The 25,154-nt window shown below is 39.0% G+C and overlaps 2 protein-coding genes across 2 annotated transcripts in view; one reads left to right on the top strand and one right to left on the bottom strand.

The window, feature by feature from the left end:
• Window positions 1–4,938: 4,938 nt before the first annotated feature.
• CMSS1 (cms1 ribosomal small subunit homolog) overlaps window positions 4,939–25,154 on the top strand; it is a 325,256-nt gene continuing 305,040 nt past the window's right edge. The window contains exon 1 of the mRNA XM_016144700.2: window positions 4,939–5,117. Within this exon, the coding sequence (XP_016000186.1) occupies window positions 5,054–5,117 (64 nt within the window). The 5' untranslated portion in view covers window positions 4,939–5,053. The remainder of the gene's footprint in view (window positions 5,118–25,154) is intronic.
• Window positions 12,924–25,154, bottom strand: part of FILIP1L (filamin A interacting protein 1 like) — a 44,485-nt gene continuing 32,254 nt past the window's right edge. The window contains exon 3 of the mRNA XM_036219028.1: window positions 12,924–15,324. Coding sequence (XP_036074921.1) covers window positions 15,133–15,324 — 192 coding nt within the window. The 3' untranslated portion in view covers window positions 12,924–15,132. The remainder of the gene's footprint in view (window positions 15,325–25,154) is intronic.

The raw sequence follows: 25,154 nt of genomic DNA, 5'->3' as shown, positions 1-25,154 counted from the left end.
CTTTGGTTCTGTCAGAGGTATAAGTATGTATTGTATACACTGGTGGTGTTGCAGAGAACTCCTTCAGGGGAACCCATATTCCCTTTAAGTTATGGGCTCTGGGTTTGAAAACTGGCTCATATCAGCAAACAGGTCCAGAGATCATGCTTTTCCATTTGGCATTTGACACCCTTACCAGTTCTTGTTTGTGTTGTTTCTATTGTTATGTAAATCAGTCAATACTCTCCTTAGCTTCTGCTCTATCTTGCCCCTAGGAACACCATGGTCTGTAGAACATCACAGATCCCTTCCATGTCAATGATCTCTGCCTGGTAATTACATTCTCTTTGCTTCTAATGGTTAAGTGTTGCAAACTGCCTTTGCTATTCTGGAATTATATCATACTCATTGATCCTAGGGCATCTCCTACTGCCATCTCTGGGCTACACAGGACAGCACCATTGAGCCCTTCAACTAAGTCAATACCTACTAGCTACTGCAATCTTATCACCTTAGTGAAAGGATTACCCTCTGGGCCCTTCCACAGATCACAGTCAGCTGGCAAGTTCTCTGGTCTCACATAAATCCACTCTAAAAAGTTCACTCCTCTGAGCCTCTTGACCCTTCCTTAATAATCTGCCAAGACAGTTCTGATATCCTCATTTCACCTACTGGAGATTACTATTGTGACCAAGCTTCTTGTTGCTGTCCTCACAGAACTTGCTGGACATTAAATCACCAGCCACTGGAGAGTGTCTCCATATCAACAACTTCTCCTACCTAGCTTTACACATTGCTGGTCTACAACTCTCAAGATCTATTACCTTATGAAATTTTTGGTTTCTGTATATATATCTGTGGCTTTTCTTGTGAATAAATAATTATCTCCTATAATAGGGATTGTACTTTCTACATTGTCTATACTGAGATCTACCCCTAGTTATTGGTGAAGAAGCAACGAGGAGAGGGGAGGGCGTAAATATCATCCTGTGAGGCAACTGACTAAGGTGAGGCCTTGAATGGTCTCCAAGTAATGGGAGTCTGCTTTCCTCCAGCAAGAGAGAAGGAACCCTTCTGTCAGGCCAGACGGCTCAGGAATCTGGGGGTTCAGAGAATTCAAGCACATCTATCCAAACGTCCCCATCTCAGTCTCACAGTTTCTTCCCTTTTAAGGCTTGGCTTTAGCACAAGAAACATGTCTGTGCATTCAATCTCTATAGCTCTGTCATCCTTTTGATAAAATTCTTGGCTGAAGTGAAAGTACAGTAAACAGCCTCTGGTTGCAGAAAATAAGGGTCTCCTGAACAACGTCATATGGGTGTGGATCATTTCTGGGTCACAGACCACTTTGTGAAGGCTTGCCATACAATGAAAAGGGAGTGTTGTGAAAACCATAGGCAGATGGGAAACCACCTACTACATGGGTGACTATAGCCAGTTACTTCCCTGTGCCTTAGTTCTGTCAGCTGCTAGCATCCCACCTCAAGCAGGCTGAGGTGTGTAGCTCTGCTCTTCTGCCTCAGGGCTTTCTCCAACTGCAGCATAACCTAGGAATAGCTGGAAATCCAAATCCCTTGGGACAATTCTCAACCATTAAGTTGTCCGTGTCATTTTTTTTTTTTTTTTGTTCTGACCATTTATCGGGAACTTTCTGCTAGACACTGAGGGAGGGAAGAACAAAGGAGGCATGGAGGCCTCTCCCCTTGCCCCATCCCTACAGCCTTCAAGTCCCCAGATGTCCTGCTTCCCAGTGCAGGCTGGGCCCCCCATGACAACATGGCCACTGACTGATTCTGAGGAAATAGAGAAGGAAGAGAGGTGGGTCCTGGAGTCCAGAGACCCTGGCGTGGAGGTGATGTGAGGAATGCAGATGTCAGGATGGGTCCAGGACAACAGGTCTCAGGGGTCCAGGGCCCCTGAACTCCAGGAAACAATGATGACCCTGGCAGTCAGTGGATGAATGCCCTAGCCTCCTTCTTTCTGAGGATAATTCTGAGGTATAGTCTACATCATTTCTTAGAGGATCTCCGGTAGAATAAAAAGCTAGTTATTGCCTCTACCAATAACCAGTTTAATATTCATCCTACTTTTCTTGTCTTACTCTCCCTACCTTTATTCCTGTTCCTTGCCTCCCTCAATGCCTCCCCAAAAAACTACCTGCATCATCCCTTGTAATAAGTTCTCCTTTTAGGAGAATCCAAACTAAGGCAGTGGCTGTATCCGTTAGGGTCCTTGCAGGGAAAAAAATAAACACCTTAAACTAGATAATTGAAAAGAATTTAGTAAAGGGACTATAAAGATGAGGTAGTGTAAGGAATGGTGCAGAACCCCAGGGCTAGTAATAGAGCAAAGGCCTGTGGCCTAGAGGGATGAGGGCCAGGACTAGCTAGGGTGAGGCAAGCAGGTACCTCCAGCACAACATTTAAGGAGGCATGCACTCTCAAGTTTGTGTAAGTACCAGCCTGAGAGTGAGTGCCTCCTTAAATTTTGCACCCTAGGCCTCTTCTTACCTCCCCTTAGTCCCAGCCTTGAGAAGAGAACATATAGGGAGTCATTTTTCTCTCATTCTTTGATTTCTTACTGATGCCTCTAATTTGCTGAACTCAAATCTGAAACCAAAGCTCAGGGTACATTTACACCAGCCTTCTAGGGCATAGAAAAGTAGAAAGTGTTAAATGGAAAATATCCATTTCAGCACATTGTCTCATGAAGTTATGATGATTAGAAGATATAAAGTGCTTCGAGAGGTACCTGGAAAATTCTGGTCCTGTTATTGTTATTATCATTGTCCTTTTGATGCAAACCTCTGAATATATTACCAGGGGTTTATGAACTTCCTGATTATTTATTTATTTATTCCTGAAGTATATTTATAGACTGTGTTCATGGACTAAGAACCCTTGCCCTCATTACGCTCTTTTCATTGTATGGCGAGCCTTCACAAAACAGCCTTCAAGTTGTCTTCCCTCCCTCTAATCCAGTCCTTCCCAACTTTTCACATGATAGTATTCACAGAAAATGGCAATATTTGTACCACACTGGAGTAAAGAGATGAGGCTACCCTCCACATGAAGCAATTGGCCCAGGGACTCTGCCTGCTCCAGAGAGGAGGGAGTCAGTATCTCAGTACACCTGAAAACTCTAGTGAAATTTATTATCTGTAATGCACAGTAACACCAATTTAGCTTTTCTAAAACAAAACTTCCATCATATCTTTTGTATCTAATGAAGAGTAATATCCAGAATTCTTGGTCCGATGTTCAAGATTAGGGCATGGAGTTGAAAGAAATGTCAGGAGTCATCCAAAACATGCCAGTTGTCCAAAACACCACAATCGAAATCCATTATCAAGGTCAGGTTCAAGTACCACCATCTCCTTTATGAAGGCATCTCAGTTCACCCCACTGGAAATAAATGATTCCTCCTCTAAACTCTCACAACACTCATTCAGATACTATATAGGAAGAGGGAGCAGATAAAAACCTGTTGCAGCCTGAGTATCTCCGTGTTAGAAAGGTGATTAGATACCCAGGTGCAGGATTTTACAACGGACTGATTTATAAACTAGGATGTCAATTTAATGATAAATAGAACAGTTAAACGAATGTATTACTTAGGTTGGCTAGTCAATATAATCTGAGGTCAGCAAATTTTTTTCTGAAAAGGACCAGATAGTAAATACATGAGGGCCACAAACAATCTCTGTTGCCTTTTTTTTTTTTTTCCTTTTTGGCGTGGGTTATTTATTTATTTTTTACAATACTTTGAAAATGTAAAATTATTCTTGGCTCACATGACAAAAGAGGTCATGGGTAGCATTTGGCCAGGAACCTTGGTTTCCTTGACATCTATTGCCAGAAAGCAAACCAATTTGGGAAACAAACTGAATTTTTGGAAGGCTGTTTGATGAGTAAACGATCAGAATAAAGGGGGTTCAAATTCATTTAGGCAGTCAATATATTTTCAGGGTCTTCTCTGGCAAGGTACTATCCTTGTACTGGAGCCACAGTAGTAAATAAAAGATGCAATTTCAGTCCCTAAGAAGGTGAAGGAGTGAGTTTGGGGTAATTTTTCACATCCTTTTCAGATTAAGATTCCCGGTCTTTTGTCATTTCTGAGGATATACCCTATCAGTTTAGACTTGACTAAAAGTCAAGCATAGTGCCAGGTACATCGTGTGTATTTAACATTTTTTTTCTATGACTTTTTTGGTTTTTTTGCCACTGTGGACGAAGATCGTCCTAACAATAACATCCACACTTACTTTACAGCTGGGCCCGTATACCTGGCGCCATCCTTGCCCATCTTTGCCACTTTCCTTGGGAGTGAGACAAGAAGCACTGCAGTTCTCTTACCTATAGTCAGACAGAAGTGGGCTCCCTTCTTCCCGAGTTTCACAAAACCGGGAGTGGAGTAGGAGAACACAACCGAAGCGGGCGTGGAATACTTAATTCTAAGCTCTCCGGGCAACTTGGGTCTTTTTGGACCAATCATTTCTTTATTCGTTTTGTATAAAAAGAGCAGTAGAGGCCTACTCATGGCCATGAGCTCTTGGGCACGTTTTATAAAAGCAAACTGTACAAACGCAAGGACTCCCAAATACTGATACACAAACGAAAACACACCCACGTGCTCGGGTCTTGTCCCGCGGCTCCAGTACTTTAAAACTGAACAGAGAAAAATGGTCTTAGCACCCTGTGTCACACTTTCGACAATATCTTTTCGGCGGAAATAAGACCTAAACGTAAAGTTTTAAAATAATTCATTTAAAAAGATAATAACCTTTTTTGTTTGCTTGTTTATGTGACTTCCTGACTTTGTGCTTTCGTGAAGATTTAGTTCGAGTCTCCATACCGAGACTGCCCAGCAGCACAAGTGTGGAAACTGCAACGAGCTGCGCGCGGCTGCCGGGGAGGCGGCGCGGAAGTTCTGACGCCAGCGCTGCGGGGCGGAGCCGACGCTGTCCGAGGAGAGGCTCCGCGTGCTGCAAGCCCACCCCGGGCTGAGACAGCGCGAGTCCGCGCCACGGTCGGCTTTTCCTTAGCGGTCCGCCCACGTCGAGTCCTGCGCGGAGATGGCAGACGATCTTGGCGATGACTGGTGGGAGAACCAGCCGGCAGGAGCAGCCAGCAGCCCAGGTACACACTGCGCGCGCTCCTGCGGGGCCTCCCCGCCTTCCCCCCGCCCCTAGCCCTTCTGTGCGCCTCAGCCACGGCCCGCCTCTGCGGGTCACCGGTTCAGTCCAGCTGTGGTGCGCACTGGTGTAGGAGGGAGCATCGCCGGGGAGGCGGCGCTAGAGACTTACTACCACGTGAAACAGACAAGTTTGACGTTCATTCAGACCTGCCGGTCAGTCGGGAAGGACCCTTTTCCAAGTTATTTTTCTTTTCCTTATTTCTTAATGGATAAGATAGTTTTCGTGAAGACAGACAGTTTGGGCTTAGTGGTTAAGAATAACTCTTGGATGAGGTTCAGACTTTTTTGTTCAAATCGCGACGCTAGCCCTCTGATATTGTTACGCTTTCTTCCTCCTCATCTGTAAAATAGGGATAATAATAATGCAAATTTCATAAGGTTGTTGTGAAGATTAAATAAAGATAATGTAGTGATGCACTTTAGCACAGTGTGGCATATAATGTGTGTGGTGAATATAAACTATACTTTCTCTTGCTGTCCTCGTCGTCATCGTCATGTAATTTGGACTGTTACAGCCTAAAGGAGGTTTAGATAGCCATCATCCATTTGAAACACCCACTTTAGTGATGAGGAACATGAGACCTAAAGATGTCAAGTAACTTAAGTAACTTGACAAGTGCACGTAACTAGTTGGTGTCAGTAACAAAACTAGAATTCAGTTAACGCAATTCAGTGTTTACTATGTGTACCCCACTGTCAATGTAGTGGACATTTTACCTTTGAGTAGATAGCATTAAGTAACCCGTCACCTTAGGTCTGGCCTTGAACTTTCCTTTTCAAGTCCCATAAGGCTTAATACACAATTACAGTCTTTATCACTCTTCAAAAGTCTGCCTCCCTTCTCCTCTAGCGTTTTTTAGGACAAAGCCAAAGTCTGATTCATGTCTGTATAGTCCAAAGGGTCTTGCACATGATTGACACATGATAAATATCTGCCGCAAATATTAATCTTGAAATATGAGTTGTGAAATAGTCATTAAAGACACAGTTCTACTATAACATTGTTTCCACAAGGGCAGCCTTCAGGTACAAGCTGAGCAGATGTCATTTTTTTCTATTGATTGATTGATAACTACTTTTTATTTTATCAAATTAGCTATAATTTCTATTTTCCTTTTCTTTCTTTCTTTCTTTCTTTCTTTCTTTCTTTCTTTCTTTCTTTCTTTCTTTCTTTCTTTCTTTTATGGTGACATTGGTTAACAAAATCCAGTAAGACATATGTATATATCTATATATATTTACATTGTGTGTTCACCTCCCATAGTTAGATTTCTTTTTGTCACTATGTATTTGACCCCTTAGATGTCATTTTTAAAAAGATAGCCAATGTAATACTTTCTTGATTAAACTTCCTGACCCTTTTGTAACTTTGTTTCTAACAAATATAAGTCTGTACTTAAGGGCACATATATTTTTCTTTGTAGGCTTTGGTGACCCATATTTACTTTAATTATCCCTCTCCCTATAACTCAGGCATTAAACGCTGTATTTTATGGTATGATTCAAGGAGAAAGACCATTTAAGAATAAATGAATTTTTTTTGAGTGGTGAAGGGGATCTTGATTCTTAGTTCTAGTCCTGTCTCTTGTCCCTCACCAGCTTTGTGTTTCTCATGTTAGTTTCCCTTTGGCAGGAGGGAAATCGACGTGTATTGAGTATCTATTATGTGGTAGATGTTTTCATAAATACGAATTTATTTCATCTCTGTAACATCTTTACAAGCTAAGTGTTACCTTCATTTCTATAGATGAGAAACTGAGAAAAGTTAAGTAATGATTGTTACCTTCATTTTTATAAATGAGAAACTGAGAAAAGTAATATCCTTAACACATAGCAAGGAAGAGGTCTGGGAGGAGATTAGTCAAGTGTGCCTGACTTTCTAAATCACACTTTTCCCACAATTACTACATGGCTTCTCTGGACCTCAGTATCTTGATCAGTAAAAATGAGGGGTCCTTAGAGATTATTTTTTTAAGTGCAAACGTTCAAAGCATTGAATTTAGTAGAACTTTAAAGTGCTATGGCTTCCTTCATCTAAATTGCCAGGATCCCCATCAAGATAATGTTTGCATCCACAGGATCACCTTACTTCTTAGGTTTCTTCTTGCTGTAAGACTAAGCTTTGAAAATCACTAACATTAAATTTGTCTTTGCTTTGTTAAACTATTTTTAGGTAAAATGAGCATATGAGCTTCCTTGAGATCCGCTTTATTGCTTACTGGTAATTTCTCTAATTAATCTGTATAACATTGTATTTTAGAAGAAATCACAGTTGAACCAATTCAGATTTGCTGATTCTTCCTACATTAAAGGAGAAAGATCAGCCTAAAATGTGTGAATCATGTTTTGTTTTGAAGGGCAAAGGAGAAATAGTGCCTTAACTCAGAAAAGTTGGTTGTAGTGATGCTTTTATTCCTATTGTGTATTTTGCTACTTGCCTATAAAAATAAACATTTTATCACCTGCTCCCAGTTCACACCTGTGGTCACAATACAGTGGAGCATTTTAAGTCATTTATTCAACAAATATCTGTTAGTTTTACACTGTGTATAACACCTGTCTAATGTATGCTGTGTCTAAGGAATGTACTATGTTTTTGCTGTTCTCATGTCTTCTTACATGTGGGATGTAACTCAGAGACTCTTACTGAAGCCCTTGATCAACATATGACCCCTTTTACATGCATCTTATGGCTCTTCAAGACCTGTCCTTTTTATATTGGAATCCTGAATTGTACTAGAGCCCAACATGAGACCTGACATTTGGTTAGTGTTTGGTAGATAATTAGCTGAATGAATAAATGCATACATACATGCAAGATGCTATATAGCTCTTGGCGATCATATACATAAGTAGACATATAATTAGTCATCCAATCTAGACATTTGAGAGTGGAAGGCCATGCTGTTTAGAATTTTGCTAGGACTGTCTTGATTTACCTGGGATGTCTGATCTCCCTACTGGTGACATCATCAAGAGTGAATGGAGTAATGGCCCAAGATAAGACAGTTGAGAGTTGTCTCTGTTGAAGAGTGTGCAGTCCAGTCTGCTTCAGGCAACAAAGCCTAGGAGTCAGTCATCTAATGACATCTAATATGTTATTTTACCTCATTTCAATATTTTCTTATTCTCTGCCTACCTTAAGAAATTATTTGAACTGATTTGTTGTAAACAATACATGCAGTAGAGTCATGGTTGCAAAACATCAATGCTAAAATGAGCAGATACAATGCCTAAGATTTCTTGTTTCTGACTCAGTGTGAAGCTGAAAACTGAGAGAATGCTGTTCACTGCATAGATTTCGTGCCTTATGGAGCAGAGTCAGGAGTTTCTGCAGTTGGAGGTGATCACTTGATCATTCACTGACTGAAGAGGACACTGATTGTTTCCTCTTTTTAATTCCAGTAGCATGTCTATTAAATTACCAAGTCAAGTGTCCAGCAGGCAGCTAGGTATGGAGCTCCACGGTTGGGTCAGGGCTGGAGATACAGATTTAGGAATGACTGACAAACGTATGGCTTAAAGAGGACGATTTTTAGCAATCTGCAAAACTCTTAGCCTCCACTTCTTTTAGGAGGGTTTTTTAAGTGCTTCCCTAGCTCATTCTAAATTCTTAATGCCATCTCTTACCAAGTATCTAACTAGAAAATTGAAGTGTGAAGACACGTCTGTGTATTGTGTGGGAGACTGCAGATAATAATACTAACTTGCATTTGAGTGCTTACTATGTGACAGGTACTGTTTTGATTGCTTTACATGTACTAGCTCATTTAATCTTCTTAAGTACACCATAAGGTAGTTAACTATTGTTATCCCCATTTTCTAGGGTAAGGATATTGAGGTACTAAATGGTTCAGTGATTTGCCCAATATTACTCAGTTAGTGAGTGGGGAGGCTGTTATTCATAGACAGACAATCTGAAACCAGTCTGTATTTAAATTTCTTATAGATAATTAATTATTCTAATTATCAGTGGTAAGAGTCTCATCTCTAAAATAAGTTATCTATTTAAAGAGACTCATAGCTTATAAACCCTTCTGTTTATACACATCATTGTACTCGAACTATGTCTATTAACTCTTAGTCTTCCAAAGTTTACCCTTCTAAAGAATATTGATACAAATAAGGAGGTTGTACCATTAGACTTTCATAACCATCTCTTTGCTAGGAACTCAAACTTGATGATAGAGCACAAGGCTCACATACTTGGCTGTCTTCTTGAAGTCTTTACTTATTTCATGGACGTGTCATGCAAATGAGACCCAACTACTGAATTATACCCAAGTCTGCTTTTCCTCCAAACTTCCCTATCTCAGTAGATTAAATCGCCAACTATTCAGTTTCACAAATAGGCAAGCATAGGATATCTAATTTATTCATTCATTTATTTCCTTCACTCCTTACATATGATCTATCAAGTCTTGTCTCTACCCCAAAACATATCCTAAAGTAACCGTATCCCCTCCATCCCCAATTTTTCTTCTTTGTTAACTCCATCAGAGCACATGCTACCATCCTCTGTTTCCTTATCCATGGCAGTAAGCTCCTAATAGGGCTCCCAGTTTCCATCTTGTCCCTCTATGGACTGCTCTTCAGTAAGTAGCCAGAGTGATCCTTTTAGAAGAGAAATCGGACTCACAGTCCTGCTTAAATCCTCCAGAAGTTTCCCCCTGACACACAAAGTAAAACCCAGGTTACTTACCATGGCTAGTATCTGTCAAACCTTCTGCTACTTACTCTCCTCTGGTTTACACTGTCCCAGCCACACTGGCCTTAATTCTGTCTCCTAACAGTCCAAACTCATTCCTTTTAGCCTTTTGCAATAGCTGTTTCTTTTCCTTTCTGGGCTCTCCTTCTGAATTTCAAATGACTAGCCTTTTCTTAACATTAATACTTCAGTTCAAACATCACCCGTACAGAAGCACCTCCTGGTCAGCTAGTTGAGAGTAGTCATTCAGTTGTTCTATTACATTATCACATTATGGTAATTCTCAGCAGAGCACTTATCACCAATTGTTTTTTCCTTGTGAAATAATTATGGTCTCCTCACACTAGAATGTAAGCTCCATGTGACCAGGGATTTGTTTATCTTGTTCTTTGCTGTATCCTCAGGACCCAGAGTACTATCTGGATACTCATTAAGGCACTCATTAAATATTTGTTCATTAAGTAACTAATTGTTAATATTTCATAGCCACATCTTAGAGACTTCAGTATAGAATTTCCACATCTACAGAAAATTGTTCCACTGGAAGAGTTATCAAAATTCTGCATAGGCTTTTAACAGATTTGGCAGATGCTGCTTTTCTCTTTGAAAAATACAGTAGAAATCCTTGTACAACTGTGCCTACTAACATTTTATTGTAACTATATTTGGATTTAGTTTTATAAATTATGTTTTGAAAAGGGACATCAGACTTTTGCTTTGTAAATGAGCTGATAATTCCTACAGGTGACAGTTGTTCACATGGAGTCAATGTGATTGATATTTTGTCAGAAATTGCTTAAATGAGCATTGCACTTTTTGGGGGTAATATTTTATAATATCTCCTTTGAATCATATTGGTTTATCTATACTGAATTCCTTCTGGAAATGATGAAGTAGGGGAACACCTTGGATCTTTTCTTTAAACCTGAATAACTCAGATTTTTGTGTTCTTTTTCCCTTTCTCACAATGAAGTTAGGCCTTTACAGTATTGACTTTGCCTATAGGCAGCTGTGCATAGTAGATATTATAAAGCGTTACTTCTACATAAAACTCAGACCCGGAATATTTATGGTAGATGTTAATAACACGCAACAACGCATCGACTTCAGGGCATGTCATTTTCTAAATCATTTATTGAGCTCTTGTCCTTGGCTGTATTTTAGACATTGTAATGGAATTAAAGGGAAAAACATAATCTGCTTACATTATGGGATTTATACACTGATGTGGTTCAATCAAAATGCAAATAATATTATTTTAAGACAGACGTTCAGGGGCAAAAAACAAGCAGGATAAAGTTTTAAAGGTGAGAGGAAGGAAAATGGAGAGACAGTGTGAGCACTACGTTATTAGTCGTCTTTCTGTACTTGAAGACTGTGTAACATACGGACCCATGGATAACCTTCATGGGCTGTTTTTATTTTACTGTATACAATTTCCATGATTCTTGCAAATGATTAAACAAGCAGCTCTTGACAACAGTTATGAACATTTAAGGTACAAATTTACACATCTTTCTCCAAATCACATGTACAGTAGTTCTGCTGTAATTTTGCTAAATGTCCATGAATCTCTTGAAAAATATCAGAAATTTGGAAGGCCTGGAATTACATCTGTTTACCCCCTCAGATTTGACAGTAACACATTACCTTATTTCGTGGTACAAATCCTTTGACTTGTTCTTATATGATGCTTTTTAATTGAACCCTCTAGTGCACAAATAGAATTGTACATTTTACTAACTGTATCACAAATAGCTTGAAATATAGTTTCCCCATTTTCATCAGATTTTATAGAATTCTTAATTAAGTTCTTAAATTACTAGTATTACTTTTAAAATTTAGTAGTTTAACTTTTTCTTAAGCTCTTGTCCCTGAGTTCCATGTCAGTCTACTTTGCATGAGACCAGAGGCCAGCAAACATTTTAATAAAAGACCAGATAGTATATATTTTAGCCTTTGCTGGCCAGATGGTTACTATTGCAACTATTTGACTGTGCCATTGTAACAAAAAAGCAACCATAGATAATAAAGATGTAAAGAAACCAGTATGGATGTGTTCCAATAAAACTATCTGTGGACAATGAAATTTGAATATCCTGTAACTTTCACATCTCACAAAGTATTCTTCTTTTGAAGAATAGACAGTAGGCTGAATTTGGCCTGCAGGCCACAGTCTTTAGACCCCTGCCCCAGATTCAGAGTCCACCCCAAGTTGTATTCACATGTCCCCAGAAGAAGGAATTTAAACATGCCCCAGAAAGAGTTGTGTTTTACAACAATTATTATATTACTTAGTCCATAATTATCAGTCATAGATCAGTCACGTTCCTGTTAAAATCAGATACAGCCACACCTCAGAGATATTGATGGTTCTGTTGCAGACCATTGCAATAAAGCAAATATTGCAGTAAAGTGAGTTGTAATCTTTTTGCTGTTGGAGGGTCTTGGCTTTGATTTGTAAAAAACACATCTGTGTAACATAGTAAAGTAAAATGCAATAAAACAAGGTATGCCTATACTTTATTTCAAACAGGTACAAGGAGATTAGTTCTGAAATCACTGAAGCTAAATAACTAAAGGGCTAAGGAAAGACTCCAGCATGAAAGTATCCGGTTATTAAAAATTTTGTTAAATATTGGATTTATTTTCATTTAGTTGGATCTTTTGTCTGATTCCTTTTTAAAATTTAAATAAAGGCATTTTAGAATTTTTATGATACCTTCTTTTATTTTTATTATCCAGAGGGGCCACCTTTCTGCAGAAACGGGATTATATTTAGGAGGCTGGATTCTTTATATTTTAGTTGTGTTATAGGCCCAACACCATTTTATTGAACTCCAAACAAATAGTAGTCCTAGTTTTTAGTTGTTTTTATATTTTCATTGTATTACATATTACTTAAAATAAGTATGGTTTTTGTTGGTAATCCTTTTGTTAAAATAGACTTTGTTAGTTTAAAGATTTTTCTCAATGTGATTAGAGCAGTATTACCATTTAAAGATGGGTTTCTACTGCCTGCCTTTACTTTTTTTTTTTTCGATCCTTTGTATGAAATCTTGTTCCTCTTTAGTTGCTTGCCCTTGAACTTGACATGAAAATGTACTTTAGGGAATCCCCTGACATAGGAGGAAACAATTTTGGCATCTCTAATGTAAAACATATTTTGCGCTCCTCTTCAAGGTAAAACATTTCCAGGGCATTTTGTTTTTCTGGGACTATTGTTGGTGCTTGTTTTTCCTGTTTTATACTTCTTTTCAGTCTGTTTGGTTTTCACTATAGGACGTCTAGTGTTTTTTCTATTAGTATAACTAACAGTATTGAAGTCTCCAAGCAAAACTGCTTTTCCTGACCCTGTCATACACCTTTGCCATCTATTTTCTCACATTTTCTCACTTATTCTTTACTGAATAGCCCTTCTCTTCTTCATTCACTCATCCTCTGTTCACTTAACTTACCTGCGTATGTCACAGTGCTAAGTTCCTTACTCAATGTGTCTCATTCCACTATCCACCTGTTAGTGCCATGCACTTCCCTCTGAACAGTCTTTCTTGTATTATTTTTGGTGTCACAGCTTCATCACCTTTTGTAGTCCATTTCCTTCCACTATTCGCTTACTGCTTCCCTTTAACTTAGACTTTTCCACTTCAGACTTTTAATTCATCTAGCCTCCCCACCATTTCCCTCTGCCACTTGCCTGCTGGGACTGCTGCATATCATCCCTCTCTTTGGCTTGCGTAGCTCAGTGCCGTCCAGGCTTCCAGTCCTATTCCTCCTCCTTGAAATTGGAGTGGGCATCAATTCACCGAAGCAGGTTTGACTGGACAATTCTAGAGAATGGCAGTTCCTTCACTCCTCCTCTACCAAAGCACTGTCCTTAGCCATGAAGATTTCTTCCAGGATCTTGCCTCCAGTTCTCAGTGTAGGGTCACAGAGAACATTGGATCTTGCTCTTCATTTTTTTTTTTCCCAGTTGAAGTTTTTTCTCACTTATCCTAAATTATAATTACCTCTTTGTCAAAAATGCCTGTCTTAAAACAACATTGTGTTACTCTGTCCACACTGAATCATCAGCACTTCTTTTTCTTGATTCAGTGAGAGAGTTTTCAGTGTCACGAAAAGAATTACTTTAGCTTACTACTGCCTTGTAGATGACTGGTTGACTTCTGCATTCTGTAATTGGACATACTCATGGATTATCAAAACTGGAAGAGATCTGAAGAATTCTTCAGCCCTCCTGTTTTACATATGAAAAATTCAAAGCCTCAACTGATGAATGCAAGGCTTTGTCAAATGAGTGAAAAGTTACTGTTGGAATTTGGGTCTCCTGATGCCAAGTTTTTGTTGAATCAACTGATTTTTCTATAGCGTTGATTCAGGGAAGAGATGTTCTATGAAATGATCATTTTTCTTAACACTCAGGACAATGATGCATATTTCCCTAAAAGATCCCAATATTAGTGACTCTCAAATGCCCTGATTGTTATAGAAAGCAGCAATACCAATCTAAAGTGGTTTGCTTTACAAACCTAGCAATATGATACAGTGGGAGAAACTTACTAGAAAAATGGGACAGAAGACTAAGTGCCAGAAGTCAAGTGTGTACATTATATCAGTGATTGTCAAGTAGGCCACGCAAAGGATATATTCGGCTATTATATGTTTTTGTAGCTCCCTTCCTCCTTGTAGCTAAAAATTACCACTTATTTTTTTCTCCTGCTCATAAAGAAATCATAACTTTGGATCTCATATATGATTTTAATTGTCCTGCCATTTTGACGAAAATAATATGGCTTTCTTGAAGCAGATTAGGAATTCTCACTAGCACATCTTCTTAGCAAAACATGATTTGATAAAGTTCTCTGGAATGAAGGATTACTTCTGGGTTTACCAGAAAACTTTTGAACTGTTCTAGTGATTTCATTCCTATCTCAGTGTAATGATAAATAGTCTAATTTTGGGTTAGATTAAAACTGGGATGAGGAATTGGAAGGATTTGGGGGGTTTGTTGGGGCCTGTGATTGTGTGTGTATGCATTTACACATATGTAGATCAAATAATTGTTAATGTACTACTCCTTCAGTATGCTGTTCACCAGGTCCAGCAACATATGAGTAAATCATCTGTCAGTTTTCTGTTTCACCCTTTCCTGGAGAGGTGGTTCTTTCTCTTTGGCCTTCCATAGTGGTAATTTCAGCTTTGCAGGTATTTCTGTAGGTTAATATATCCAGGCAGTGTATTGGCGTGACTTACCTTTTCCCTCCCATATGGAGGAAAGTGTTGGAAGTGACAGTTCTTACGATGTGTAGCTTCTCATAGCCAGTGTGGTGAATAGGCTTGTCCATAGGCCCTGGGGAAGTTTTAAGGGAAAGCTTAGTCACGCTTGTGGATTTTGTTTTAGGGATCCGTGTTGGGATTCTTTGCTTGCATACGTCCTTGATCTTGAATTAAACAGAAAAACAAAAGGTAGTTAATGGTATAGTTTGTGGAGAAGCAGACATTGTTCAAGACATGGAATCAGCTTGGAGGGTTTGGCTTCTTTGAAGTCACTACATTATGGGGACACATCACATTAAAGATGATCAAGTTGAACAAAATTTTTTCAGTAAAGCAATTCTGCCAACATATGTTGAACATGTGCTATGTGCAAGACCTTCAACAGTATATCTGGTACTAAGTATAAATAGTTATTTTTCTTACTTTCTGGTAATCACTGATGGAAGATAAGTAAGAGTACTGTCCTGAATTAATCTCAAAGGGTCATAGATTGCCAGAGAAATGTTAATTTTAACTGAAGAGTCTAAGAGAGCTTCATAAAGAAAGTAGCATGATTTGACCTGGGCCTCCAAAGACTTTTTGGATTTTTAACAGCAGTAATAGGAGGGTATTCTAGAGTAAGGAAATACTTTTGACAGTAGGATGAGGGAATATTTTTGGCAATGTCCCTGAGGCAGGAAATCGGTCAGTTGAGAAATGAAGTAACTTCAAATTAGGTTGTATTTGAGAGGTAGGATGGGAATGTAGACTCAAGCCAAAGAGAGAAAATTTTACCAATTCTATAGACACTGTGTAAGTGGTGGGTGGGGGTGGGGGATAGTAAGGATTTGGTTGGGGGAAGATGTATTGTAGAGGTAAAATTAATATTTGTTCACTATTAACATATGAGGAGTAAGAGAACTCACAGGTTAAATAATTTGGACTATCAAAATCTAAATCTTTACATTCCATAAACACTACACATAATTGGCCAAAAATATGAGTCTTTCAATTAAAGATACTATTTAGGTAATATGCTTTCTTTTGGTACATTTAGTCAATCTTTTCTGTGCCTAGGTGCTAGAAGACTGGGCTTCAGTGTTCTTACTAACATTATTTTTTCTTACTTAATCCTAAATATAGCAAATCAGATGCTGATACTCTGATTCCGTCTCCTTCTTATCTAAATGGTATTTCTTCCTTTTAACCTGACCTCATGGTCTCATCCTCAGTGCCAAAATAGGCAAAGTTTATTTTTTCTTTTTTAATAATAAAACCCAATGGGTTTGTCGAGAGGGACAGCCTCAGTGATGATTAGGAGAGTAGTTTAGTTTTGTGTTTTGAGATCCCTAAAACTCACACTCACTCTGTAACTCATTCATTTTGTTGCTAATAATTTTTTTCTGGGAAATAATCAGAGATGCAGACAAGGCTATTTGTTTTAGCATTATTTATAGCAATGAAAAATGGACACAGTTTAAGACTCCAACAATCAGGGTGGAGTAAATGAATTATGCCATATAATCATATGAAAATGTTATGCTTTCTTTAAGTAATGATGCTGTTGAAATTATACAAAAATGTTTATTCAGAAATGTTGAAAGTAGGTTTAAAAAGTATATACATGCTTTATTTATGTATCTTTGCAGAGAAAATACTGGGAGAACATACACCAGTGCCATCAGTGGTTAACTCTGGTTAGTGGAGTTATAGATTTTTATTTTTCTTACATTTCCTATATTTTTTACATATTCTGTAATAAGTATACAATTAGAAAATTCAACACTAAGTTATATTAATGGATAAAAAAGGAAGAAAGCACTTCAGATATCAGAACATTCCTGCAAATATCAACCATATTGTCCAAACCACCAAGGATGGACTGATTCAAGTCAGCTGATCTTGTGACCATAACATTAATAATAGCCTTTCCAAATAGGTTTATGTGATGTCCTTTAATTTTGTAAAGATTTAGATTGGGTCCACCTATTTAGTGAACAAAAAAAAATCTATGTTGGGATCCTATTTAAATTGTAGCTTCCTGGGTCTTACCGCTAGAAATTATAATTCATCTATGGATAGGACCAGTAATCCACAATTTTAATAAACTCTCAGGGTGATTCATCTGCTGCTGGTGGTCAGCCTGCCACACTTTGAGAAACACTCATAGTTGTACCTTCTTTAAATGTAAGCTTTAAGTTTTCTTTTACCTGGACTCTGGCCTGCCTGGGTGTAGGAGGTTTAACACTGAGACACAGGGCTTCATGGCCCCCTGTTTCCTGGATGCTTATCAGAACCACCTGTGGGGCTTTTAAACCACTGCAGATGCCCAGATCCCATGTCAGAACCTGCTGTCTCAGATTGACTAGGAATGAGGTATGGACATGAGAATTTTTAATGAGCACCACAGGTTATTTAGAACTGAAATCTGGTAAACCAATTGGAGTGGAACATGGTTTTGCTCAGGCTTGTTTCTTTTTAGGTGTACTGATATGTGTTAGTGAAGATAGGGTGGCCTGGGATAGTGGTCAGCTGCCCAAATGTTATTGGTCTCCCAGTGTTTCTATACCTTTGATGCTGCCAAGTTCATTTTGTATTTTCTTGGTAACTCTGGTTTCACTACATAGCTTTTACCTCTAGATGGCAGCAAAGACTGGTTATTTTATTAGGATAACCCTAAATCTTAAAAAACAACAAAAAACACCTTTCTTTTTTTGTTGAATTTTACATTTGGACATGTTTCAGTAAATGAGGTATGGACCTTTAAAATGTGTCATCTCTTGGGTCATTTTTATAGAAAATTATGTCAAATAGCTCCAAGAAAATTTTATCCAAATTTGGAATGCATCTTGAAAGAGGACTCTATACATATGGCTTTTTTAAGACCACACAGGGGAGACTCCTGGGTTTCATCAGAAAGCAGATGCCTTGGAGGAGATTAAGGAAGTTGGAAACTCATTCATAGAAGAAAAGATTTTTTAAAAATGTTTAACTCACTTCAACATGGAGATTGAGATTTGGAATGGATTACAAGTCTGAAGGATGCTGAGTTCAGTAAGGCAGGGGCATTGGTTCTGTGCGGGGAGGAGTAGAAAGAAAAGGAGTATGTTTATGGAATGTATTCGTTAAATTCTTAAAATGTTGGCTTATTTGGTCCATTGGTTCCGAAAAGAACCAAGCAATCTACAAGGCTTCCTCATTCCAGCAGGTCACTAGATGACAGTGAGTTTTAGTGACCAGAGGAAGCACAGAAAAGTGAAGATGTTTTCAGTTTCATTCAAAGTCTTAGTTCTACAGCCCGGTTTCTACTTGCCCCTTGTGCTCTTTCACATTATCATGGAGGACAAACATCTGAAAATATACTTGAACAAAGTCGGCATTTATGGCAAAGTTATCAGATCCTAGTTAGACAGCTGGAGTCAGGATGTTTCCTTTTCTCTAAATGAAATTAAATGTGTAAATGCTTTGAACTTTTTGGAGATGTACTGGCAACATATTGTGTAAGAAAGCAGTGTCCCCTCAGTAGTGTTCCTGTCTCTAGGGACTGCGGGGCCCTCATTACAACTTTAGCTCTAGAGGTTGAAAGGCTCAAGACTCCTAAAGACCTTGGATCGGTTTGATTTGACGTCACTGGAGTGGTGCAGGGGAGGGAGCCGATTCAGGGCTGCCTGACTCCCCTCAGGGACCCAGCAGTGGAATGTTTGGTCAAGGCTGGGTGTTATCAGAATGACAGTGTTTTGTATTTTTGTTTTTGTCTCTGTGTAATGGGAAAGTGCCTAAGTAATGATGATGGATATGGTGATGAAAGGAAATGCTAAACTGGAGAAAAAAATGTCTTTGAAATATTATTGCCTTCTTTTGTATTGTTTAGTAAGTCACTGCTAATTTGTAAAAAAATAAAATAAAATAAAAAATAAAAAAGGAAATAACAGATAATGAATCTGGCAGACAGCCCAGTTTCATATGCTGCTTGGCTTTTTTCTCTCGATTGTCTTAGAATTTTCTCATTATACAGTAAAAGTTTATCGCTACAGATTTTATGGTTTCATATGGCAAGACATCCTTCAGAAGGAAACTGCAATTTAATTAGCTCATTCTCATTAACCTCCTGTGAGGGAACATTTGGTTTTAAATATTGTTGCAGTGCTGTAATTTATATTAAAGAATTGTCTAGTTTCTGAGGTGAAGGTTAGAGGAAATTGATGCCCTTATTTTCTAATGTAACATGGTTTGTGATTGTTCCTAGTCATCTCCCAGTCTTTCCATGGTAATTACACCATGGGCAGTGAGGGTAATCCAAAAATAAACGTTGAAATACAGTTTTGAAAAATCCTTTACCCCAGATGCTTCCATTTTGCGCCCAGACACATAACATCACATGTAGAAATAGTATGTTAAAATAAAATATACAGACCTTGAAATGTTGTCTTCCTTGTTTATCCCCCCTTTTTTTCATCTGTAAGGTTTTTCATCTTAGCTTTTTTCTTTTTAGGGGGTTCTCATACCCCTCCCCCTTTCTTCTTTCTCATTCCTTCATTTGCACCCATTTAATTATTTTTAATCATTTGAAAGCTCCTATTTTACAACAGCCTTGGCTTAGTGGCTAGGGTACTGGCTGTGAAGCCAAATAGACTTGGGCCTCCACTCTGCTTCTGGCACCAACTAGCTGTGTGTCCTTGAATAAGCCAGTTAGCCTGTGCAGATCTGTTTCCTCATCTGTAGTCCATACGTGGGGATTAGAACACTTACTAGCAAGTCCTTGAGAGTAAAGATATTGTGTAGGAAAGTCCCTGGCACATCCAAAGTGCCAGATGAGTGTTAGTTTTACTAATGTCAACATTATCATCAACTTTGTCTTTTTCTTTATATCTCTTTGTAATGATACCTATTTCTTGATCAAATCATAACTTATCTTTGATTATTTTACCTTTCTTGCTTTCCTGCTGTATCCCTTGTTCGCCCCTCTCTTCGATTAATTATTGGAGATGTGTTACTATGGTGGACTTGAGGCTGCTGAACAAGCAGTGCCAATTCCTCTGCTGTGTTTCTAACCACCTCAGGACCAGAAAAGGACCCTTCACACATCCTTTTCCCTCCTTATTCTATTCGGTTTAGTTATTGTGAGTCTTTCTTTTTTAGACTTCACGTGAGGACACATTATTTTCTATAGTCTTTTCATATCTTTTAATTGTTTGAAAACTGAAGCAGTTATATCACCTCTGAAGTCATTTGTCCCTGACATTCTGTGATTCTATGAAAAGAACAAATGCTAGCTTGCTCTGGCCACCAGGTTTGTTGTTAGCCATGTGAGCCTTTTTTGTTTGTGCACCTCCTATGAGCACTATGTAAGCCCTGAATAATGTAGAACAGTGGTTTTGAAACTTTATGTGTCCAAGAATGACTGGGGAGCTTGTTAAGATGCAGATTCCCTGCATTGGACTTAATTGGTTTTGGGATAGGGAAATCTGCAGAGTCCTAGATGATTCTGATAAAGGTGATCACTGACTACATTTAGAGAAATACTGGCATAAGAGTTTCAAAAATAAATGATAGCTGATTCTTGCTCTAAAGAGATTGCAGTCTATGAAGGGCAACAGATGATTATAACAAGAGGCAAAATGAAGTGCTATAATAGAGATACAAAGAAAAGAGTTTGGGAAACTCAGAGGAAGATCATAAAAAATGAGGAAAGCTTTTCAGAGGAAGCAAGCGGCACTTGTGGGAGGAGTAGAATTTTAGTATGAAGAACAAAGAAAGAAGAGCATTCCAGCCCTAGGAACAGAATAAGCAAAGGACAGGGTAAGAAGGCCCACCGGTATTTGCGAGGATGGTCAATACCATGTGCTGGTGAGGGTGCAAGGTATGTGTGGAGTTTCGAAAGGAGATGAGATGAGAGATGGAGGCCTGGTTGAAGGCTTGGACTTTGGGCATTCAGTAATGTTAAGTGCTGTTTTGGGGAGTACTGCAGAATTGCCACAATCAGGACAGTGTTATAGAGAGATTCCTAACAACACTAGTGAATGTTGGATTAGAGAGGTGAGGGGTTAAATGCGTAGATTAACAGTTTTACGGTTAATCATTTGTACTTAGCTCTGGACTTAGGCAGTAGTAGCACAAATAAAAGGGGGAGGGCAGAGACAGAGTGGCACTGCACTGCCGTGCAGGCACATGCCTAGTTTGAAGTGTAGTTGAACCTTCCATGTGGAACTGTTTCGTAGATGTTGGAAATTTAGAGATGCTTCATAGAGAAACTGTTGATGCCATTTAAGTGACTGAGCCAGCCCAGGCAGAAAATGTTAATTCTTCCTCACCTATCACTCTTCTCCCATCAGCACCATTAACTTCCCAGAGCCTGACGGTTGAGTTTTGTTGGGCCCTATCCCATGCCTGCATCCCCTACATGAGGCCACTGATCTTACTACTTGATAAGGGTAATGAGTTCTGAGAGCAGCCCCCTAAGGAGGCATTTTTTTCCAGTACTTGAACAATGCACAGTGAACCGTTATCCAAGCACTGATTGGTTAGCTGGGAGAGAGGAAATCCTAGCCTCTTGCCCATTGTGTCTGGTCTGAGCAGACAGATTACACAGACTTGTGCTCTGTGCGGAGGTGTGCCACTCCTTGGCCCCAGGGGTATTCAGTAAGGACAGGATGGCCCCCTGAAAGCCATTTCCTTCCTCATTGGCAGTCTGAGAAAATCTGGAATAGGGCCATAATTGATAGGTTGACCTAAAAAAATAGTAATAATTGTCCATTGTTCTCTCTAGTCCTCTCATTACCCTTTTTAGAAGCTAAAATCAGCAGTTCTGGCAGCCTGTATATTTTCCAAAATTTTCGTAACAAATATGTATTATTCTCATAATCAGAAAAGTTTTATATAAAAAATATTGTGCTGCTTTTATCTGTCACTGTGAAAGAAGCCATCTTTCTCAGTATGATCTCTACCCACTGACCCTGTCCTTGGTGCCCTGACGAACTGTCAGGTATTTAAATGTTTCTTGTATTATGTACTCTATGGGAATCTTTTGGAGTTTTTAGTTACCTCCTCTTTCAATAAAGTTGAAAAGGCAAGGACACCATTAGAAGGCAAAGAACAGAAAAGGAACAGCTCAGTTTTTTTTTTAAGAAAGGAAAAACCCCAACCAACTTGCTAATAGCGAAGGATAGTAATTCATTCTTGAGGAATTTGAGTTATTTGAAGAGTGGCTGCATCGAAGCAGGCTCTTATATATGTGCATTTAATTGTTATGAGAGATCCATTGGAGACCAACCAGCTTGAAGAGTTTAGTATAAAATGGCCATTTTATTTGGGATGTGTCCTTGGTTTACAGTTATTGTAATCCTGAATTGGAAGCAGCATTTAGAGACTGACAAGGTTGAACCCTAACACTTCCTCCCTGAGCTGGGAAAATACAATGTCCTTTTTATGTTTTAAGTGATTTTAGGACCATCAGTCATATACGTAATTATGTTGCTTGAGAAATGGAAACCCTAAATTTGAGTATTCCATCTAGGAAAATGTTCTAGGCTTCTACAAAGGTAGAAGTCCTAGCACCTCTGGGCTAAGTTGATGGTGCTTATCTTTATAGTGGCTAGACCTTGGTGCCTTGATTGCCTTTTCTGGAAGTCTTGGGTCCATATTAGGACTGTAAGGTGGCCGCCTTCTTATAAGCTTTGATAGGCATGGTTGTGAAGCTCCTTCTATGGATCATCTTCACTCATTTCTGCTGCTTTTCTCTCCAGCCAACTCTGAGGCCTGTCAGGTATCTCCTGCTCTGCACATGTTGACAACCTGTCCAAAATCATTCTTCATACCTGACACTTGTGCCTTCGCTTATAGAATCTTGCTTTAGAAAAGAGTGGACTTGGGTTGCAGCTCTAGTGCTGAGTATAGAGTCTACTGCTTATGAGGATTTGTGCTTGTCCTTGGTCATGCTTTTCTCCCATCTCTCTCATCAGCACCATTCCTAGGTCAGTCCTCCCCATGCTTGCCCATTTGTGTACAACTTGGCCTCTCACATTCATTGTCTCTTGTTACCCTAACAGTGGCCTCAGGGAGTCGGGAGGAATTGGAAGGGAAGGCAGATAGATCACTCTTGGCTGTGGGAATCATGGAAGTGTTCAAAAGAGGTGAGGCTTGAACTAGACCTTTCAGTGTGGGTGACTTAATGGGAGAAGAGATTTCTATCCATGTAGAACAGTGGGGAGGAGGTAGAGGGAAACCCTGTGTATATTTAGGGGCATTCTGAGTGTTCTGGCCAGAGTAACAGACTTGTGAGGCAGAGTACAGTGATGTAATATTAGGCAACCTGTCTGCCCGCATTAGTGGAGAGGAGTAAGTGCAATTTATTATGTTTCCCCCTTGCACTGAGGCAGCTTCTCAGTATGTTGCCATGGAAAGAGAATGGGACAATGGTGTTCGACCTGTGTTCATATTTCGTTTCTGTTTCATACTTCCAGAATGGCCTGGAACAATTTTCCTTCCATCTCAGAATTTTTTTTTTTTATGTTTCAAATTATGATAATACCCACTTTAGAGGAATTGTTGTGCAATGAAAGAACATTGTATAAAAGATTAGTTTTCTCCCTTTTGTTGTTGTCTCACTACCCAGAAGCCTTTTCTGAGGACACAGAACACTGTGCCCAATCAAGCCTTACCCCTCCCCAAGCATCTCACCTTCAGCCATACTGCACTGCTCTTTGTTCCTTCGACATTGATTGTCCACCCTCCTGCCTTGCCCTCACACTTCTGCTCTTGTGGGCACTTCCCTGGGACACCTTTTGTCCTCTCTCCCAATCTTCTTAACCTACATCCTCTGCTCAAATACTCATTTCTGAAATCTAACCCCCCAACCTTGCCCCAGAGCAACCTTCTCCAAATTCCTGTAGTACTTAATATCTCTGTGTTGTGCTCCGAGTTACCTTATAAGATTGTCCTCAACTTCCATCCTAGATTTTAAATCTTATACCTGCAAAGCTGCCTAACATAGCAGTGGGTAATATTAGGTACATCATAAAAAATGTCAGTTCGTTCTTGTAGTTGACTTGTTGAAGAACACAGAGAACTTGTATCTTAACAGAAGACATTTGAGCCTGTGGTGGTTGAAACTCCTCAGAGAGGACTCTTTAGGAAGGTCTAAACAATAAAGGGAGTTATTAAGTTCTTGGGAATCCTACTGAAACCCATTTTTTCCCTTTTAAGTCAAAGGTAGTTTGTTGTCAAGACTTCTCTTTATTTCTCCCAAAGGCATGTTAGAATGGAAAGCTCGTCTGAAAACTCTGGTTTATAATATAGTATCTTTGAAAGAAACAAAGGTACAAGATATTAATACAAATATAAATGCTCGAATACATGCTTTGTGCCAATCTGTCAGGTGAATGGAAACAATCCTTATGGAACTAAACTCTTCAGTGCAGCTTTTTAAAGTTGCTTTGAGGCTTATGCTTTGTCAAATTCAACATTCTCATCTCGACATACCAGGTACAAGGAAATTTAGTTTGCCACTTGATTAAATATTATGATACTATTGTTTCTTGTCTCCTTTTTCTTTCCTTGCCCAGGTTAATAAGCTCTTCAAGGATAGTGAATCTTTTGTCTCTAGAACACCTGCCCCAGTATTAGGTAGGAGGTAGGCAATTCAGGATGTCTTGATTAGTAAATTGATCAAGTATGTCCATGTGATGCTCTGAAGAGAAGATACTAAGTGGTAAGACACTATTTATGTCACTGAGACACATGAGTGGTATGCCATTTAGTAAACCCACTCCACCTTTCCAGAGGCCTAAGGAATGAATGAATGGCAGAGTGAGGCAGCCTGCATAGGTCTCTAGGATTTATATATATTGTTAGTTATCCAAAGATGACTGGCCTTTAAAAACCAAAACTCTGAGGCCAAAAAAAAAAAAAAGTCATCTTCAGTAACCTTAAAAAAAATATTCAGGACCATTTGGTTATGGGGGGAAAGGAACTCACTTAATAAAACTAATTTTAGGCTTTCAAAAAAGTCTCAAATAAT

This window comes from Rousettus aegyptiacus, unplaced genomic scaffold (assembly GCF_014176215.1).
Source record: "Rousettus aegyptiacus isolate mRouAeg1 unplaced genomic scaffold, mRouAeg1.p scaffold_m13_p_4, whole genome shotgun sequence".
Classification (NCBI taxonomy): Eukaryota; Metazoa; Chordata; class Mammalia; order Chiroptera; family Pteropodidae; genus Rousettus; species Rousettus aegyptiacus.
The sequence above is the reverse complement of the archived record's forward strand: the minus strand, read 5'-3'. Positions and strand labels throughout refer to the sequence as shown.